The sequence below is a fragment of the Canis lupus genome, chromosome 36, assembly GCF_048164855.1.
Source record: "Canis lupus baileyi chromosome 36, mCanLup2.hap1, whole genome shotgun sequence".
In the NCBI taxonomy this organism is placed as follows: Eukaryota; Metazoa; Chordata; class Mammalia; order Carnivora; family Canidae; genus Canis; species Canis lupus.
Window position 1 is genome coordinate 799,498 of NC_132873.1, and position 21,443 is coordinate 820,940.

Sequence of the window (21,443 nt, forward strand, 5' to 3'; positions counted from 1 at the left end):
GGATATCCACTTGCGTTTGTCACAAGATTGCTTTGCCGTAGTTTCAATGGAAATATGATTAAGAAGATGGGTAGGTCATCGGGGATTATCTCCCCTTCCTTAGACTGTCTCATCATTGTCTGGACGGTTCCCTTGTCCACCTGCCATATTTTCAATGGAAATATGATTCTGTTTTCTTTGTTTTCCTGAGAAGATAGATCCAGAAAGACATTGATTGCTGAGACCAGTGTCACAAGCATGAGCACATGCTTGTGCTCTTTCTAGTTTTATGGCCTCAGGTGTCACACTGAGTCTTTAATCCGCTTAGACTTTATTCCTGTGTATGGCCCTGGAGGTGCAGCCTGGGGAGCAGAGTCGGGGATGTGCCATCCTGTCGCATGGGGACGGACTGGTGACTGCACCTCTGGCCACAGTATGCCATGCTCACAGTCCCCTTGTCTCCTGCAGATGGGGACACCAAGGTCTCACCTCGAAGGCGGTTCTACACGGCGAGCCTGCCTCCCGAGGGGTACATCCCAGCTCCGCCAGAGCCGCAGGGCAGCCCGGCCTCCGAGGACACCTCCGGCAGCGATGACGTGGGAGGAGCGTGCCATGTCTCAGGTGAGGCGTGATTGCACGGTGTCCTACTTGTTCTGACGCACTGGAGCCCCCACAGGGAGAGGGTCAGGGGAGCACGCCACTGTGCGGCCACACGGTGCACTGCTATGTGTCTCGCAGTCACTGGAAAGGACCGTAGGGAACTGGTAACAACGGGTGAACAGACTCAGGGTGGGCAGACATTCAGCTGGCACGGAGCCGTGGCCGTAATCGCTGGTAGGCCCTCCCTGTAATTACGGTAACGAGCACACAAAGCCCTGCAGTGAAGTCGTCCCTGCGGCCTTGTCTCTTGACGCGTCCCGCGCTGGCGCCCGCCCCCTGAATGGTGGCCGTTGGGCAGAGCCTTGCACGCAGGCCTGTCTTCCCCGAATGGCCGGTATGAATGCTTCTCCTCCCCGCGTGGACCTGCTGCTCGTCCGCGGCCTGCCCCCGGCTTCCCTAGCTTGGCCCTGCGTGGAGGGCTGCGTGCCATGCAGTGCTGCCCAGACAGACAGCCTGTCCCCGGAGGGCTGCGGGCGCTGGCCCGGCTTCTGAGCGCTGGCTGTGGCCGCGCCCGCTCAGGCTGTTGAGCATAAGCCGTGCCCAGGGTGGGACCGGGACACCCCAGGCCACATGGCTCAAGCACTCCACCATGGGCAGCACCCCTGCTGCCCGTGTACGCACCGTTGCCCTCCCTCTGCCCTGGGCTCCATCCCTGCTGCCACCCCAGCTCATGCATCGTCCTTACGCCGGTAAAGTCGGCCCAACACCTACGTGGAGAAGGCGTACACCCGTAAGTGCGGATGTCTCTCCAAGTCTCCCAGAACAGGTCTGTGCGTCAGTGGTGCTGGCCCGTTTTAGGTTATGACGACATTGATACAACACCCGAGCTAACAGAGGTCATTAGAGCAGTTACAGTCTGCCCCGTGCCAGCGAACTGCACTTTAGGTTTTCCGGTCTCTCGCTTGGGCAATTGAAAAGGCCCCCGGGGTTCTCAGGCGTGTCCCGCTGTGTTCCCTGCGACCTGTTGCACTGCTGGCTTCTAGGGAGCTCGCAAGAATGTTGGTGTGAGAGGCCCCCTGCGCAAGCCCTTCCTTCTTACACTTCCTGGGAAGGCCAGCTCCCGGCTTGGTCCACGTCCATCTCCAGATCCCGCACACGTTTCCCGTTGCATGACAGAGGCTCCTCGCCCTCGAGGGGCCTGGCCCATCTGCCTGGTAACTTTGCCCTTCCTGCGCCCAGGCAGGTGAAGCACGAGAGCAGGACCCCCATCAGCCTGGCTTTCAGCAGGTGGATCCAGCTCAGGACGTGGGGCAGGGTGGCTTCTGTTGTGATCCCGCCTGACACAACTGTGCCCACCGGCCTCTGCCCTGCCATTCCCAGGGGCTCCCGCCACCCACACGCCTTCCACTGCACCCCTGCAGGTCCCTGGCTCCTCCCTCCCTGTCCCGCTCTCACACATCCCTCCTGAGGGCTCCGCACCCCCACCATCTGCAACTGTGCACCTGAGAGGTCCTCTCGCAAGCCCTGCTTCCAACCTGGCGGCGAAGGCTTGCTGGGCATCCCTTTGCCTTCCTCACGGTGACCTTGACAGCCCACAGTATCTCCTGGGACGTGCTCCCGGGCTTCCATCCTCACCTCTGCCTTCTGCCCACCAGCATCTGCAGGCCGTGGTCTATGTGTGACATCTCTCTCCTCCAGGCTCACTTTCCTAGTCCTCCTAGTAGGGGTCAGGGCCCGGACTTGGGCCGGTTCAGTTAGGTTTATTGCAAGCCTTGTACCCATGTGAGCATGGCCCTTCTCCGTTCCTGAAGCACCAGTGCAGTGGGGTCGGGTCTTCAGCCAAGGCTGGGAAGTGACTAGACCCATTACTCACACAGGAGCCCGTGAGGAGAGAGCCAGTTTGCTGTCCGAATTCATAATCACTGTTGGCTTCGACCGTGTCTACTGGCTTTGAGCAGATGATCTGCAAAGTCATTAAAATCACACCTTAAGATTACATTCTGATATCAGGCACTAATGAAGCACTTATTGACGTGGTGGCTTTTGGGAGCCCGAGCTGATGGTGTGGCTCCCTGCAGACTCCCTGGGAGCCAGACGGCCATCCATCAGGTGTGTTGGGACTGGCCAGGCCCCATGTCGAAGGCCGGAGGCCTCAAACCTTGTTGTCCACGTCTGTGCTGAGGAGCTGGGGCCCCTGGCCTCTCAGGTCCTCACTGGAGCATGTAGCTCCGTGCCTTTGCGTGTTTGACCGACACGGTGCCATGGTTAACACCTGGAGTCTAGGTGGAGACCGAGGAGGGTGCTTGGCCAAAATCTGCTGACCAGGGGCCACGTCCCATACGTGTCACACTTGCCCAGGGCTCAGCAGCTTCCATCCTTGTTCTGCTGATTTACTGCAGTGAGATTCACAGAGTTATGGGAGCACATTGGCTTTCTCCTGAGTTCCTCACAGGAGAAACCATGAGGGGCCTTGGAGGTGAAGGGAGCAGGTACCCCAGGAGGGGTTCCGCACATTCTGGGGCCTCCCAGTAGCCTGGTGGTGTTCTCAGAGGCTTGAGCTTATGCACATGCTCACATTTTGTTTTTTGGCATCTTACTGACACACACACCTGACACTCTGGGCCCTTCCCCATCTCGGTGAAGTGAGCTAGCTGCCAACTTTGATCAATGTTTGATGGAGGACGATGTGGCTCGAGATTGTCAGATTATTAATTTTGAAGTACTGTGCCAGTGCAATCAGCACAACACTTCAGCCTGCCTTTAAAAAAGGAAAGGAGCCCCATTTGTGCTGATCGCCTGTATTTTCTTAAAATCCAGTTACATACTTTTCAAACCATCACTGGTATATGTTCATGAGAAACTTGGATTCGAGAAATATTTGGATTTTGGTAAACTTACACTACTTCAGCTTTGCATGAATACCTTACAATAATAGATGGTACTGTAGATATTTTTTGTGGATATTGATTAATAATTATTCAACTAATACACGTTCCAGAAGGAGAGGACCTCCACTCTCACCACATGTATGCAACACAGCACTGGCGTCCTGGCCAGATCAGTCAGGAGGAGGAAGGAAGGAAGGAAGGAAGTCGTACAAATTGGCATGGAAAAAGCAAAGTTCACTATTGCAGATGACATGATAGTGCATAAAGTAAAACCCTTAAGACTCTACCAAAAGACTGCAGCAACTGATAAGTTCAGGAAGGATGTACGACACGTAATCAGTATGCCAAAATCAGTTCCAATTCTGTACACTGATGACAAAGTATTAGAAGGAAAAGTCAGGAAAACAACCCCGTTTACAGCTGCATCAAAAAGAATAAGATATCTGGGAAAACTTAACCAAGGAGGTGACGTACTTCTTATTAGTGATTTTTTTGGATTTGATACCAAAAGCAGAGTCCATAAAAGCAAAGAATAAAATAACCTATTGGGACTGTATCAAACTAAAAGGTTTTACACAGCAAAGGAAACAACAGAACAAAAGGGCAACCTACTGAATGGAAATTATATATCCAATAAGGGGTTAATGCCCCAAATATAAAAATAATTCATATGACAATAGCCAAAAAGAGTCTGATCAAAAAATGGGCAGAAGACATGAACAGGCATTTCTCCAAAGAAGACACCCACATGGCCAACAGGCACATGGAAAGATGCTCCACATCACCCCGCATCAGGGAAACACAGATGGAACCACAATGAGACACCCCCTCACACCTGTCAGAGTGGCTAAAATTAATAAACACAGGAAACAACAGGTGTTGGTGAGGCTGTGGGGAAAGGGGAGCCTCTTATTCTGTTGGTGGGAACGCAGGCTGGTGCAGCCACTGTGGAGAACAGGGGAGAGGGTCCTCAATCAAAAACCACTACCTACGACCCAGCTCTTCCACTTCTGGGCATAGACCCTCAGGGAAGGGAAACAGATCTCAGATGCCTGCCTCCCGTGCTCGTCGCAGTGTTGTTGACAGTAGCCAAAATGTGGCAGCAACCCCAAGTGTGTCACAGGATGAACGGATAAAGGCCATACCGAGTATATGTACAACAGAACATTGTCCAGCCACAAGGAAGAGAAGTCCTGCCATTTGCAACAACGTGGGTGGGCTTGGAGAGTATCCTACAGGAAATAATCCCACATGGTATCCCTTACACGTGGAACCTAAAGCAAAAGGCCAAGCCCTAGAAGCAGAGCACAAGAAGGTGGTTGCTAGTGGCTGGGAGAACCAGGGGGAGGCGGGTGGAGGGCCCGGTTCTTCAGCTCCACGAGGGGTCAGGTGTGGGGGTGGACGGTATTCCCAGGGAGCACACGGTAGCAGCTCCGGCGTCCACGCCGCAGCGTCCAGAGGAGGACGGTGACGACTCCACCGGGGGCAGGCACGCGGGGCTGAGCAGGCTGAGCAGGCTCTCGTCACACAAGGTCACAAGTGTGGGTCCTCACGGACTCTGCGCAGTCTCACCTGACTCTGTGACCCTGGGCCCGTGGGTGCTTAGAGTTCAGTGGGGGGCTCCACCTGCGTCTCCAGGCAAGAAGGGAGATGGCTTGGTGGCGAGCGGGGGCGGTACAAGGTGAGGCGGATGAGGACTGGGGAGTCTGAGCCTGGGTGCTTATTCCGTTTCGTGTTCTCCTCGTGGCCGCCAGGCTCCCGACCCGTGCGAGGCCCTGTTCCTCCCATCTGCATCGTCAGGGGTGTAAACAGACGGTTCTCTGGATCCTCTTCCAGCGTTCAGGGCTCGTGCCTTCAGATGTCCCTGAACTAGTTGTCCTGGAACGTGATGAAGACTGAGGGTCGATGGGAAGAGTTGTCCTTCTGAAGCACTATCTGTGACCTGCCCTCTGTCCCGCAATCAGGCACACAGGCCTGCATAGCAGTCGAGTCCCCAGGAGAGGAGAGCGGGGAGGTGGCGGGACCCAGCCTGAGCTCTCTGAGGGCCGCCCTTCCCTCGGCACCGGTCACTGCAGACAGGCAGCAGGTGACCCGCCATGGCCGAGCCCGCTTTTTCCATCGCATCCTCGTGGCCTGCCCCTACCGTGCACCCAGGACGGTGGCCAACCAGGAGCATCTTGCGGTGCCAAGCACTGTTGAGGGTTTTCTGAAGCCTCAGGGATGTGAGAGGTGCACAGACACGTTCTCCCGAGTGTGGCTGGCCGGACCTTCCAGGAGCCCCCGCGAGCCGCTCGCTCCCAAAAGGCACGCTGACTCCAGGCTACCCAGTCTCCCATCGTCACACGGACACAGACTTGGTTACTGGTGACCCCTGGTTTCACGTAGGATTTCACACATCTTCTCAAGGGCAGTTTACACCTTCCTGTAAATTATCCGTGAAATAGGGAATGAAAGACACTATAAACGCGGGACAGGTATGTGTGGTCCCTGCTGTCGGCTACAGACTCAGTATAAAAATGGTAACGTGGAGTTAAGGGTTTTACTAGGCCTGCGCCATACACTGGAATAATGAGAACTAGAACCCCGTGAATTCTGCACATAAACCCTACTGCATCCCCATGCTCAGCCCCATTCTCCACCTCAGTGTTGTCAGAGCCTCTGAGAAAACACAAGTTTGCCCAACCGCAGTCATTGTGAAGTCACAGGTGGCCCTGAATGTGCCAGTGGTGGGTCTCTACTTCCAGCCGGCAGACCTTGCAAGGGCAGCCTTGTGCCCTGCGGCCTCCAGGCCACCCTCACCTCTGATGGCTTCTCTGAGAGCTTCCCATGGCCACCAGGGTCCCTGCTCCTGGGACCCCTAGACGAACCTGCTGGGGGCCCAAGAAGCCCCCGTGAGGAAGCAGTCAGGGAGACCCAAATCTCCCTAGATTCACCCCAGGCAATCTGATAGAGAGCAAGAAACCCTGCATAGGGGAGTGCCGACCCAGGAGCAACTCTGGGTCCCGAGATCCCAGTGGACCACACGTTGCTGTACCTCCAGCTCCGAAAGACGGTAGATGCCCATTTGTGGAGAAGAAAAATAAGCAACTTCTGCCGCTGACTCCCAGAGCACCTGGAGCTCTGCTCTCTGCACGGCCTCCTTATTTTGGCAGCGGGCTGTCTTTAAAGAACTTTATTTCTTTTAAGATTTATTTACTTATTCATGAGAGACACCGACTGAGGGAGAGGCAGAGACACAGGCAGAGGGAGAAGCAGGCTCCCCACAGGGAACCCGATGCAGGACTCGATCCGGATCCTGGGATCACAACCTGAGCCGAAGGCAGGTGCCCAACCGCTGAGCCACCCAGGCGTCCCAGCAGGCTGTCTTCATGTTTCAGCAAGGACTGTCACGGGTGTGGTGTAGACCCGCACCAACTGGGAACTTACTACTCTGCTCTGAGCATCCAGAGGACAGTGGAGCCGGACGGTGATTATCACATGCATTAGTAGCCTGGGCTTTGAGTCTTGAATAAAACTCCAATTTCCTTTAAAATACTTATCCTTTTTTTTTTTTTTTTTTTTTTAATGCAACACTGTTCAGCTGTGAGAATTGGAATAAGCTGGAGACTGGCTATTTTTGGCATCTAACTATTTCTACTACCGCAGTTCATCAAAATGTAGGTGCCAAATAGTCGTGGAGAAAACTTTGACAAATTGTGATCATTTTTAAAATTAGCATGCCTGAAAGGTGTGTTTTGGGGATGGCAGGTTTTCAGAACCAGTGTGCCTCTCAGATTATAAATAGTCAGGCCTCTGGTTCCCTAATATAAATGTTCCTCCAGCTTCTCTTGTGCATGAGGGTTCGAAGGAGGCAAGATTGTAGGTGTGTAGGGGCCGTGAGGACGGAACGTTCTAGAGTCGATGGAGGACCTTGTGTCTGGACAGGAGCCCCTGGCAGAGCTGCAGCTCAGACTTTTATGAGGCGTGAGGTCAGGAGAGTGGAAGCCACAGAACCCTGACATGTGGGGCTTCCCAAGGGCAGGGAGCTTGCAGAATGGAAGGGTCACGGCCTCAGATTCCACAGTGTGTGGGCTGGTCCCTTGGGCTCCCTGGGCTGAGCCCGCCTGAGTGAGCGGGAGCTACACCCTTGTGGGCAAGGCTGCCCCCAGATGCCCTCCGACCCTGGGGGGCAGGGAGGGCTCCGCACAGCTCTCCCAGATGTGGCCTCTGTCCCTGCCGGACTGGTCCCACCCCCGTGATGGCACTGAGCGAGTGGGAGGGTGGGGGCAGCCCTCATGGGCTAGGCGGTGGTGTGGCCCCACCCAGAGTGGGCTGCAGACCAGACACGAGGCCTCTGTCGGGGTGCGGGGGTAGGGGCCGTGAACCAGGAGGGAGGCGCACAGGCTCCCAGGTCCCGCCAGGACCTCCAGATGGAGGGAGGCCTCGGGAGGGGGTGGGGTGGGCAGGGGGCTGCGGACCAGGAGGGAGGCCTTGGGGGGGGGCAGTGGGCTGCAGACCAGGAGGAAGGCCTTGGTGGGGGCAGTGGGCTGCAGACCAGGAGGGAGGCCTCGGGAGGGGGTGGGGTGGGCAGTGGGCTGCAGACCAGGAAGGAGGCCTGGGGTGGGGTGGGGTGGAGTGGGGTAGACACAGGGCTGTGGACCAGGAGAGAGGCCTGGGTGGGGGTGGGCAGTGGGCGGCTGGCACTCAGCACTCCCTGTGCCAGGATGGCTGTGCTGATCCATGCAGGTGTGCTGCCCGTGTGCCGGGTCTGCACACACCCAAAATTACACAGTTCACTTGTCCGTGATGCTATAGGAAGCCAGGAGAGAGGCCAGGAAAAAACAGGAAACTGGGGGTCATCGGACCTGTGTTCTCTCTGCACCCCCTGTTTGCCCCTGGCCATTGGTCTACCCCATCCCTCCATCCCTCCATCTGCCCCTGTCCCTCCATCCCCCTGTCCCTCCATCCCTCTGTCCTTCCAGCCCTCCCAGCAGGTGCCTGCGGACAGGATGCTGCTCACAGGTTTATACCACCAGACACACAGCCCTCAGGAGTTGGGTGCTGCGGGGGTGTCCTGAGACGGAGAGACAAAGAGAGACTCAGACAGATGGAGAGACATAGAGGCAGCCGCCCACCCAAATTGGGACAGCAGCTGCCTCAGAGCCTTCACTTCTGCCCAGCGTTGGACCCAGGGCTTCAGGGTGAGCACATCTGAGGTGCCCAGAGTGGCTTCTGCTGGAGATGGGAGCTCACGAAGCAAAATAAATGATGCTGTGATGCTGGCCATACACTAGTGCTCCGCAGCCACCGCCGTGGACATTCCCCTTGCCAGAGTCCAGGGGTCCCGTGACATCGAGAGGGCAGACAAGGGCCCGGCCTGGTCCCAGGAGTCAGGGAGGCTGCCGCAGAAAGGCCTGGTCACCAAGGCCAGTGCAGGGCCACGGGGCACTCAGCTGCAGACACAGCCCAGCACAGGGGATGTCGTCCGTCGCCGTGAGCACACTGGCCTGCCGTCTCCCGGGACCTGGTGTCCTCAGCCGTGGCCTGTCCCCCCCTGTGTCCCCTGCTGCTGCCCCGAGGGCTGCTGCTGCCCCGAGGGCCCGGGACCTGCCTCTGCACACCAGCCGTGGAGCAGCTGCTTTCCCACGGGCTGGGCCAACCTCCGGGGCTGACAGAAATGGACCAGCCGAGGTTATAGTGAAACATGGACAGCAGTCAAAATGAGGAAAAAATATCTAAAGATCATGAGTTAAAAAAAAAATTAATTCTCTTCTGACCAAAAGATAAGAAGAAAGAACCAGATCAATACATTGTGGTTAATCAGTTTCTTTTCCCACAAAGAAATACTTTTCTACTTGGATTTTTGCATCAAAAATATAAATCCCAAGCTAGATGCTGTTAGGATTCCGTACGCACTTTGTCGATTCTTTCTTGAGGACGCTCGTAGCCGAGGGGACAGCAGCCCCTGCACGCTGACGGAGAGTTCAGCTGCACCACCGGCTCCGTGTCCTCTCGCCAAGTAATCGCTTGCTGACCGTGACCGTGAGGACGGGAGCGCAGTGCCTCCGGGAGCCTTGGCGGAACCAGCCGGTGGCGAGGTGCGTGCTGGGCCAGCATCCGCCGCGGCGACAGGGTTTGTCTGAGGCTCGTGCGCCTGGCGGCTCGGGGGCAGGAGTGGCTCGCCTGGGGCCGCCGCCCGAGACTGCCGTGCCCGGCCTCTGACGGCTGCTGTCCCCGCGGGGGTTTGTTGGTTTTACCCCCAACCCCAAGGATCCTTCCTTCTTCGTCTGCTGTGAAAGTTATTCAGCAGCATCTTTTCTTTTTCAGTGGCCTCGTGCGTGCGCCTGGCGGGGCAGCTCCACCAGCTTCGCGCCTGGCAGGTTTGCCACAGGCCTCTCCGTCCGTAGGGTCTGCATACACGACGCGCTCATCTCCCGAGGCGTCAGGAGCTCTCTGCCACCTGGGGATGTCTGGAGCACTGCCTGGCCGTGGCCCCCTGCGCCCCGAGCGGGTGCCCCTGCTCCGCGTCTTTGCTCAGGGAGCGGAGCCGTGTGGCATCGGGGGACCCTCCAGCTCCGTCGTGTCCCCGGACCGTGGCCGGTGTTTGGTCACTCGCTGCTGTTATTCCACCACCCACCCTCCGTGTTGTGCTGCGTGGGCCCGGGGCTCCCCAGCTGCGGAGCGCTGTGCTTCCCCTGTGCACGATCCCGCGGGTGCTGTGTTTGCACAGCTGTCGCTGGCCCCTGCCTGTCCAACTAGGCCTTCTGTCTCCGCCCCGGCACCATGTCTCGCCTGCCCGGCCGCCAGGGCCTCCAGCAGGTGGGCGTCCTGCGCCTTCTCTGACCTCAGGAGAGGCTCCCAGGCCATCCCCCCCGCAGGCCGTGTTCTCGGTGGGTCTGCTGCAGCTGTCCTGTGTCACAGGTAGAATTTTCTGCTCTGTGCTGCGCCCACCACCGTCGGCGAGGCCTGCCTGGTGCGGCCCTCTCGCCCAGGCGGTCAGGGCATACACACCACCAACCACTGCCCCCCACCGGGAGCGCACACTCAATCTTCATTTCAAAATGCAACTTCATGCTGATTCACAGGGGCAAGGCGCCGCTATTTATGACTTATCCTCACATCCAAGTAACTCCTAGAAGGCACCAAAGTAATGTTTTTAAAAATAGGAATGAATGTTTTCATCCCAAGGCCACAGGACTGAAATTTTACTACCCCCCAAAATTGCAGCAGCTCTTATGTCCCTGACCTCTCACCGCTTGTCAGGATTGTAGCAGCCGTGAGGGTGTACGTCTCCCAGTGGCCTTGTGCAAGGACACATTGCTGCTCGTGTATTTCAGGGTAAGTCCCGGGACCTGAGTTAAAGTTGACAGTTCAGTAAATATTTGAAATTCCTTGTCCACTGAATTTGCAAGATTCTAATGGAAAATGAAGCCCAATATGTTTGCTCTGTTTCCATGTACAGAAAATATGAATTTTTGTTTTTGTAGATGAGGATCTTCATGCTCGGTCAAAGAGAAGAAGAGCAAGAAAGCATAAATCAAGGAAAAGCCTTAAAAATCCCAACAACAATGGTGCAGAACGAGCAGAAGTAGAGAAACAGCAGAGTCTTTTACCAGAAAACCTGCAGCCACGGCACGCAGATGGCCCCACAATCAGCAAAAATAAAAGGAGGAAGCTGAAGAAGCAGCAGCAGATGAAGAGGAAGAAAGCGGCTGGCCTCCTGACAGCAGCCTCTGGCGGCAACTTCACATACCAGCCAGAGGAGGGCGACAGCGAGTGGGCGGCCGGGTTGGAGAGTGATGGGGAGGACCACACGGAGGACCACACGGAGGACCACACGGAAGACGGCACCCGTGTCCTCGGGGAGGGTTACGAGGAGGACGGTGCCCGTGTCTTCAGGGAAGACGACAGGGAGGACGGTGGCCATGTCCTTGGGGAGGATTATGGGGAGGATGGCACCTGTGTCCTCGGGGAGGACCACACTGACACCCACGAGAAGGACCACAGGGAGGATCACGGGGAGGACGATGAAGACACCAGTGGGGAAGATGTTAAAAACACCAACGAGAAGGCAGACGATATCCTAAACTTTTTGAAGTCAACACAAGAAATTTATTTTTATGATGGTACGTTCCTCACTGTTCTTTCAAATAATGGCATCCACTTATTTGGAAAAGTAAGTATAGTAAAATATGTAAATATTTAAAATATGAAATGTGAAAATACTCAGTGGTGAACATAAGTCTTTAGTTTTGAGGCAAAGACCAGAATATGTGGACTCTTCACCCGGGTTGGAGAGTGTCCCTGTGCTGGAGGCGTTGCACTCCTCACGTAGCCGGCCACTGCACCTGACTCCCGTGAACCTGCCTCAGAGGCTGGCGGTGTTCTCGGCTCTGTTGCCTCAGGAAAGGTAAGTCCAGGTGGCAGGTGTGGTGGACTCACGTGCCTTGTCCTCAGCTCACAGGGAAGGAAAAGTGCAAGCATGACTGTCTCCTCTGGGACATACTCTGCTTCCCACATGTAACCTGCGGGCTTCAGGTTTCCAGTGAGCGTCCCGGGCAGCTGTCTGTGGATGCAGGAGGTGGAAGAGGAGAGCAGATTGGTCCTCTTGGGTGGTGGTTCCTCAGGTTTGCCTTGAGCTTACTGACAGCTGACCTCAGGATCAGGAAGCAGCAGGTCCTCAAGCAGCACGGATGGAGGCGCCCAACATGGATGTTCCCATTCCCACCACACCCCCAGTGGATGCAGGCCGGGCTGGGCTTAGCGGATCCCGATGCAAGTGAGAACATGACCCTATGGACAGGGTTGAGGAATGTTGGCTGTGTAGTCATTTAGGAGATAAGACTGATCTGAGCAAGGCAGAGAAAATAGCACTTTTAACCTTCAGCACGTGTGTCAGCACTTTGTACTGACAGAGTGAAAACAAGCGTAATACACGTGCAAACAAAGGAGGAAGACAGCTGGTGCACGGCAGAGCCGAGGAGCCTCAGAACTGCTTCGGGACGGGCTCCACTCGCTGGATCCAGGAGGTTGTGCAGGAACTGCCTGAGAGGGCAGACCTCGGAGGAGGTGACGGCACGCCAGGGCCGAGTGGGGACCGCACGGCCACCCTTGTGCCCCGGGGCGGCTGTCGGCTGGCCGTGGGCCATGCAGGAGGGTGATGGAAGGGCCAGCCAGCCCCTGGGAGCACACAGGCTGGCAGCACAGCGTCAGCAGCAGAGCAGGCCATGCAGGGAAAGGCAGGCCTCGGGGCTGCGGGGTAAAGCAGGCACACTGCTGGGAATGGCCAGGTGCCCAGCCCCGGGTGCGAGGGTCGGACACCCAGGACCTTCAACAACATGCTGGGCCCGTCGGGCAGCACAGAGGGCCACGCGCTCAGAGCAGGGGCAGGCAGGGCGCTCAGGCACCACAGCCTCCATGCTTATACATTCACACTGGGCAGCAAAACCACAAGGAGACGTGCTGTGGAGGCACTGGGGTCATCAAGGGGCGTTTAAGAGGTGATTAAGTGCTCAAAAAACGGAGAAAATGGTGCAACATTTTTCTCCCATATTCACCAGATAGCTTTAGTCTATTTAGATAGTCCAATGGAAATTCTGAGAAATATAACTCAACGCAGAGTCTAAGCAGCAGGTCAGGGTCAGCATGAGAATCAGTGGCTGGAAAGCAGGTGGGATAGAACCTGCAGACAAGGGCACATGGGCGGACAGGTCTAACATACACACCTTGGGGCCAAGGGGGCTTGGGGTAGATGGGGGTGGGACTGACACGCACCAGGGGAGGGAGACAGGTCTGACACAGGTGCACGCCAGGGTGGGGAACGGGTCAGACATGCCTGTGGGGACTGGGAGGGGGTACGGGGGTGGGGGACAAGATTGACCTGCACGTGGGGGCCAGACAGGGGCATGGGGCCGAGGCGTAGGGCCTGTGTGCAGAGGCAGCAGTTGGGAACGGCCATCAGGTCACAAGGTAGGGCCGTGTGCAGCCCAGCAGCACGAAGGCGACACCAGCACAGCCGAAGCACGTTCTGTCGAGGAGCGAGGATGAAGGATAGAGACAGGCGCCTCCGGGAGCAGGGAGCGCGGGGACTTGCGGGGACTTGTGGCTCAGTGGGAGGGGCCTGAGGCTGGTCTGCAGGGCTGGGCCACTCGCCCCCGCCATGGCCTATTTGGAAGGCAGGTGTCCCGCAGCCTCCCGCAGGTGGGGCATATGAGGCTGAGGTTTAACCTTCTGCTCCAAGGGTGGCCTCTCGTATCCTAAATGGTTCCTTCTGGGCAGGAACGTGCGTTTCTAAGTGGCCTCGCTTCGCTTAGGCATGTCCCAGGCTGCGGCCTCTGCCGTCTTCGTGGAAGCCGCGCAGGAGCTGTTCCGACGTCTTGGCGACCACAGCGTGTCCCGCGCAGATGTGCTCCTGATGCATCACATGAAGACGCTGTTGCTCCTGCGAGACACCGAGAGCCTGCAGCTTGCCCTGGACAGGCTGCCGGCGCTCTGCACCCTGCCGCCCGGTACGTACCGCGCCAGTGGGCGCTGTGCTGCTTCTTCGGGGTTTGCCTGGGAAAACCTCACACTGCACCGGAGTGGTCAGGGGTCGGAGGTCAGGTGTCAGAACACACAGGCGTGCAGGGGTGGCTTCCAGCGTCTCTGCTGGCGGTAAGTGATCCTGGGGAGAGACGCAGAAGCCGGGCCTCTCGTCTCCCAGACTGGGAGCTACCAACTGTTGGGGCCAAGTTCCCTGTGTTTAAACGGCAGTGAAAGCACCCTGTCCCCCTTTCCCACTCTGCTGCACGGGTGGGAGGGAACCCCGCCCTCTGAGTGTCCGGGACAAAGGTGAGTCACAAGATGACCTTTCGCTTGTGCGTCGGCCTTGCCCGGCTGCCCGCTCCCCAGAGATGGTAGGACCTGGGGCCAGCTGTGCTCAGGTCCACTCGGCCAGGGGGACTCACGGCCGCAACTTGCAGTGGGCTGTGGGGGAGATACCAGGCCATGGGAATGTGCAGACGTGGAGTGCCAGAAAATTGGCCTTTTTCTAGAGAAGCACCATGCAGAGCCCCATGCCGACCCACACCGGGCACAGGACACCTGTCCAGCTGAGTGGGATGGGCTCTGCTGACTGCTGCAAGGGAATGTGACCATGATGACTGTTTCCACCCGGAAATCTCACGGTCCGGCTCAACAGTCAAGACTAACACGGCATCATATCAGGTCAGGGTCAGAGTTAAGGAGACCAGGAGGTGACATTCCATGTACATGCTAGACTGGACACCACAGGGAAGGAAATCCCACAGGGAGGGGATATTCATGCAGCACTGGGCTGGAGTATGACGGGTGTCCCATGGTGGGGAGGGGGTCATGGGTGCGGACACGCAGGATGGAGGGTGACCTGAGAGTGGTGTCGGCCTGAGTGCAGTTGTGCCTGAGGAGCCTGGCAGCCAGTCATGAGCTGTGAGCTCGGAAGGGCTGGAGGATCAGGAGCCAGGTCGGATGGGGCCAGTCTGGATGCTGCCTGGGCACCCCGGGTGGGGACCTAGGATGGGGAAGGTCACCAGGGGCCACGTTACAGAGCAGAGAGGGTGCAGGAGCCCAGAGACCCCATCTGGGAGCCACTGCAAGGAGGCGACGGGAGGGTGGAGGGGAGCGTGGATAAGCTGCAGCGGAAGAGCCACTGACCGACCCCGGGGGCCTTCTGTGGGAAGCCCAGCTAACCCAGTGTCAACCTTGGCTGTCCTACGTGGAACATTTAACAAACTCAAATTTCCATAATAAAGTTCTAGCTCAAATTGCAGAAAGCCAGTTTTATTAAGTTAAACACATACAAAGGTATTTGAGATAAAAACAAAGTCATTTAGAATTTTTAAAGTTTTTGTTGTGTTCCTCAGGCTGCAGCCTTTGTCACACGTTGTTCTGAAATGTGTCAGCAGGGTTTTCAGCAGCAGTTGGGGACTTAGCAGAAATGTTTCTCTCTGTTTCTTATGTGAAAATCACAGGACAAGCTCGTCTACGGGCACACTTAAGCAGTTGGTAGAACTAAAACTTAATTGAAGCACTTTTCGTAAAAGTGGATTATCTGTCAGCACATGTAGGATACACAGTCGGAGTTTTTCTATTTAAAGCAATTTTGCAAACAAAACGTGCAATGAACGGCGAAGCCTTGTCTTCAGAGACCAGCACGTGTGACACAGAGCTGCTCCTGGCAGTGGTGCAGGAAGCCTGCAGGACAGGTGCTGGGCACTGGCTGGGTTCAGGGGGCTGAGTGCGGCTGGCTGGGCACAGGTGATAGGTGCGAGGGGCTGGGCACAAGGTGGGCACAGGTGGCTGGGCGCTGGCTGGGTACGGGTGGCTGGGTGCAAGGTGGGCACAGGTGCTGGGCGTGGGCTGGGTGCAGGTGGCTGGGTACAGGTGCCGGGTGTAGGTGCCAGGCACAGGTGGCTGGGTGCCGGTGCCAGGTGCAGGTGGCTGGGTACGGGTGCCAGGTGCAGGTGGCTGGGTGCAGGGTGGGTGCAGGCTGGGCATGGGCTGGGTGCAGGTGGGTGGGCGCTATTGGCTACATTTTGTGAGCCGCAGAGGGTCCTCGCACAGCTCTGTCACCAAGACTCCTGACGCATGTGGGCTCCCTGGCCAGGCCGTAGACAAGCCCCCTGTTTCTGGAGTTAGGACAGAAGCTGGTGGCAAGAACCAGGGCCCGGCTCACAGACGCCTTACATTCCCCGCACCCTGGCGCCTGCGTTAGCACAAGTAATGCTGCCATCCAGGGTCCCTGTCACGCGAGCCTCCTTTACCCCTCGCAAGGGAATGAGGCCTCGGTGGCCAGGCCGCTGGCCCGGGCAGGGGGCACCTCGGAACGGCCTTAGCTGTGTGGGTCCATTCAGAGCCGGCAGTGGCTCGGGACCTCCCCATGACCCGGCTGCCTGCACCCAGGCGCCCCTGCTTAGGGACTCCTGAGTCTGGCGTTAGGTCACCCATGACCACACATCTGCCTGCATGTGGTGTCCGTGTGCTCGGGCGGTACATGCGGTGCCGTGGCCCGTGTCCTAAAGATCTGACCACACGTGTAGACTGCAGGGCTCTCCCCCAAATGACATGCAGACTTCCAGAATCTGTGCTGGAGGACCCATGGGCCCCGCGCACTGCCATCGACATCACTTCACACTAGAGTTGTGCTTTATTAGGGTTTTTGTAGGTTCTACTTTGAATCTCCAGGCTACTGTCTATAAAACGATAGTTTATAATTTTTGTTTTGGGGCTCTCTTGTTCTATTTTATTTTTGTTTGGTGTTCTGTTTGCTTTCCAGACCATGCCTCAGTGCTCTCAGCTTTCTTTAATTACTGGATCACCCACATCCTTCCTGAGAACCACACTGACTAAATCCGGGCATCTAAGAAGAGCTAACATTCAGCAAGAATATAAAAGGCAAATGTGAAATTAGCAGAGACAGGATTCCTACATATAAAGAAGATGGAATTCCCTAAATCTTCTTTGTGGCCTAAACCCCAGGAACTTTGAAAACATCTCTGCCGCCGTATTTACCGTGTGTTGTACACAGTGGGCAAGACACAATTGGAGACATGGAATGAGAAATCGGGGTAAAATAGAAAGTCTTCAAATATCAGAAAGTGCTTATGTCCCATATTACTCACCATGATCCTGTTTCTTTCATTCTTGTAAAAGTTGAAAGTGGACATCCTGTTAAATTTAACAAACTGTATAGTTTGAAGCTGTTATATATTTTTATAAAGTTAAATAACCCTGTATTTGAAAGTCTCTGTTTTAAGAATGCGTTATAGACATTAAATGTTATGGTTTAAGTTGTTTGATTCTGGTTGAAGTTATTATTTTCTTCCTTATTTTCTCTTCTCTGCTTTGATGATACTGATAACAACATTTTCCCGTTCTTTCCATTTGTCATGGCAACAGTCACCTGCTCTCAGGATTACTGCGGTTTAGAAACACCTGTCAGCTGGTGTACATTTTAGGAGGCCATTGGCTCTGTCCATGAAAAAAAATATTTTTTCTTGTGGTGAAACCTACATAAAATTCACCATGTTAGCCGTTTTTAAGCATACAATTCAGTGGCGCTGAGTAGCTCACCGTATCAGGCGACCACACTGTTAAGGCTGAACAACATCCATTGTATGGATACGCCACTTCCTGTCGGCGCACACGGGGCTGTTTCCTCTGTTCCTGTTGTGAACCGTGCCTCCCTGGGCATCACGCACGGCATTCTGCGTGCACACGTGTTTTCCCACCTCTCTGGGGTAGAATCGCCAGGTCCCACGGTAACTCTGTGTGTGACTTCTCGAGGAAATGCTGGTCTGCTGTCAGCGGCCACCCCGTCCCACATCCCGCCAGCCCCGCACAGAGGTGCCGCGGCCCCATGTCCACACCGACACCATCATCTCCTATGGCCTTGATTACTGTCCTGACGGCCACCAAGTGGTGTCTCATGGTTTCTGTTTACGTTCCCCTGATGTTGAATGTTTTTGAGCATCTTTTCATCTACTTGTTAGCTATCCTTTCTTTCAGGGAAATGCCTGTTTAAGTCTTTGTCCTGGGGCACCTGGGTGGCTCAGTCGGTTAAGCATCGGTGTTGTAATCTCAGGGTCATGGGATCAAGCCCCATTTCGGGCTCCCTGCTCCACGGGGAGACTGCTTCCCCTTCTCCTCCCTGCTCTTGTTCTCTATCTCTGTTGGTATCTCTGTATCTCTCAAATAAATAAAATCTTTAAAAAAAAAAGTCTTTGTCCTTTAGTGAATTGGATTATTTGGTTTTTGTCATTGGATTATAAGAGTAATACATAAATTCTATATATTAAAAAAGTAATAAATTCTGGATATTAACACTTTATGAGAGAAATGATTTTATCGTGTTTTCTCCCATTCTGTGGCCTATCTTTTTCTCTCTCTCTCACTACTGTTGTTTGATGCACAAATTGTTTACCTCTTGATGGAGTCCAACTTATTTATGTTTTTCTTTGTCACTGGTGTTTCTGGTATCCTATCCAGAAAATAACTGCCAAACCAGGATCATAAGATTTTTCCCTAATGCTTTCTCCCAAGAGTTTCATAGTTCTTTATGACTCTTCCATTTAGGTCTTTGACCCATTTTGAGTTAATTTTTGTATATGGTGTAAGATCAGAATCTGATTTCATTCTTTTGTGCATGGATATTCAGTTTCCCAGGATCGTATGCTGAGAAGACTGTGCTTTCCCCATCGACCAGTCTTGGCACCCTTGTTGACATTCATTTGACCGAATACATGAGGGTTTATTCAAGGCTGTCTGTTATATTCCATTGGTCTGTATGTCTGTCCTTATGCCAGAACAACACTGTTTTCATTACTATAGCTTCATAGAAGGTATGAGATGGGGAAGTGTGTGTCCCCCAACTTTGTTCTTTTTTAAGATTGTTTTGGCTATTTGGGACCCTTTGAGAGTCCATGTGAATTTTAGGCTAGAGATTTCTATCTCTGGAAAAAATACGTTCGGTATTTTTATAGGGACTGCATTGGACCTGGCCATCACTTTGGGTGGGGTGCGCATCTTAACACTATCATTAAGTCTTTCACTCCATGAACATGGGATGTCTTTCCATGTACATATGTCTCCTTCCGAATTCCCTACAAAATACTACAGTGTTTTGTAGTATTGTGTGTACTAGTCTTTCTCTCCATCGTTAAGTTTATTCCTAAGCAGTTTGTTCTTTCTGATGTGATCATGAATGAAAGTGTTTTCTTCCTTTTCAGATTGTTCGTCACTAGTACAGAAATGCAACTGATTTTTGTATATTGGTTTTGTGTCCTGCAACTTTGCTGACTTTGTATGTTAGCTGTAAAGTGGGGAGTGTGTGTGTATCCCTTAGTTTTCTGTGTATAAGATCATATCATCTGTGAAAGACCTCATTCTGTCTCCTTCCTTCCAATTTGGAAGCCCCATTCTCAAGAGGTCCTCTCACCTCATCATCCGTCCATGTCCTGAAGAGATGCCTATTCCACTAAGTAGAACCTTCTGGAGGCAGATGGGGACAGCCAGGTTCTGAGGATCCATCAGCGTTGCAGCTAGGTGCTGTGAGGCACCTTGAGCTTCATAAAAGTCCGTAAGTGGAGCCACCAGCCAGACCTGGGCTGTGACTGTGAGAACGAGTGCCCGTGCACAGAGTGGGCACACGTCCTAAAGGGGGTGTTTCGGGGAAGCCAGACCTTGCTGTGGGAGAGGGGACAGCATCATGGTTCATCACCGTTCACTCTTTTGACAACATCTTCCTCCCCACGCCTACATGAGCAGCCTCCTCACCCACTGCCTCTTCCTCTCCCCTCATGGTAAGTCAGCATAGAATGTGGGTAAGAGGGGTCATGCCTCTTCCCGCTGAGACCATGTCAGCCACTGCTTGCCCTCAGGGACCCCCTGGTTGGCCTCCGGAAACCGGACTTCCTGGTTATAACCCTCCCCACAGGGCCTGTGAATTAATAAGCCGTGTCTGCCAGTATGAAAATAAGTGTTAACAAATTCCTGTTTTTCCTATTAATTCTCAGTGTTCAATGTGTGTCTTTTAATTATGAACAATTTACATTTTTTCTGTGCAGAACAAGTTAATACACTATTGATAGAGAGGAAAACCCTCCCGTTGGCAGACAGATGGGCCCTGCATTCAGTCTCTCCTCTCAGCATGGAATCCCTGTCAACCTCCACCCCCGCCCCCGCCCCACCTACTTGGGTCTGACCTTCTTTGTTTCCCAGACCAGACTCGCAAATACATAGGAGCAGGATGTAATCCCACAGGCAGGCTGCCAGGGTCAGTGGGTTTTGTGTGCCATTCTAATTCCAAGAAGAAAAGAAGGCCTCTTGTAGAGAACAAAAGCAAATAATCCTGTCTCTAATGTGTCGGCATAAATGTGGTAATCTGTTTACCACCACGGGGGTTGAAGTCGGGTAATAACGAGATCAATTTATCGTTTATAATAGTGCAGAGTCTTCGTGGAGTCCACGTGACTTGTTTTCTGTGAACCGCACCAGTCACGACAGAGAGGGAAGCTCTCGGGAAACATGAGGAATGTTTATCAGCTTGCTGAGTGAGGCAGTGGTGCCTCAGGGACAGGCCTGTCCACACCTTCCTGCCACCCTGAGACCCTGAGGCCCCAGAGGAGGCCGCATGCACGCTCACGCATTTCTGGCCCACACACCACTGCTGTAGTGTTTCTAGAGAACAGCTGTCCTGAGTTCACCTGCACCACGTGGCCGATTCTGGATTTTTCTTCTGTGTCCAGCACTTGCTTGAGCCCCAGAGTTTTCTGCTTGGGGCTTGTCTTCTCATTTGGGGAGTATACTCTTCAGAGAATTGGATGAAAACATTGGACCCTCTCCAAAATGAAGAACAGATGCACATGTCCACGCCACCCCGTACAACAAATATTGTGCACAACTTTGAAGAGGTTGCATATTCCCCAAAACCCAGTCACCAGTGTGTTAATATTCTACTTCTGCACAACAGATTACCACACACCAGTGGTTTGAAACAGCACCTGTTTATTCCCTCCCGGTGTGTGGGGGTCAGGGGCGCAGGCCATGCACCTGGATCGTGTGCTCAGTGTGGGACCCAGGAAATTTAACAAAAATCCCCTACCCCTGGACAAGCAGAGCAGGACTGACTCCACTTCGTGCTGCCCCCGCCTTGTGCCGACCTGCTTAGGGCACTGCCCCACCCTAGCCAAGCCCGGGCACACCCTAATCGGAAATCAGCTCAGTGATAGGCCAGTTCAAATGGATACTTTAGGGTAAAATGTAACTCAATCAGCCACCTGCGAGTGTCCAGACCAGCAGGACTGTGCAACTTTCTGCGTATCCCATTGGCCACTGGCCCCTATAAAGCTGCTACGCCTCTTGGTCCCTGTTCCGCTGTGTCCTGTACACTTGGACCCAAGCTCGAGCTTGTAATAAACCCTCCTGTGTTTGCATCGGTGTCGGCTCCTCGGTGGTTTCTCGGATTCGCGATCTTGGGCACAG

General features: G+C 54.4%; 1 protein-coding gene across 8 annotated transcripts in view; it reads left to right on the forward strand.

The window, feature by feature from the left end:
- The window catches only part of ERICH1 (glutamate rich 1), a 42,208-nt gene extending 24,957 nt beyond the window's left edge, over positions 1-17,251 (forward strand). For 2 of the 8 annotated variants that reach the window (XM_072813406.1, XM_072813404.1), the window contains 5 exons: positions 448-600; positions 8,429-8,647; positions 10,934-11,622; positions 13,725-13,954; positions 16,738-17,251. In XM_072813406.1, the coding sequence (XP_072669507.1) occupies positions 448-600; positions 8,429-8,647; positions 10,934-11,622; positions 13,725-13,954; positions 16,738-16,768 (1,322 nt within the window). In that variant the 3' untranslated portion in view covers positions 16,769-17,251. Of the gene's footprint in view, positions 1-447; positions 601-8,428; positions 8,648-10,933; positions 11,623-11,696; positions 12,516-13,724; positions 13,955-16,737 lie in introns of those variants that run through there. The other 6 variants (XR_012025109.1, XR_012025110.1, XM_072813405.1 and 3 more) reach the window with 6 other exon arrangements.
- Positions 17,252-21,443: the final 4,192 nt, after the last annotated feature.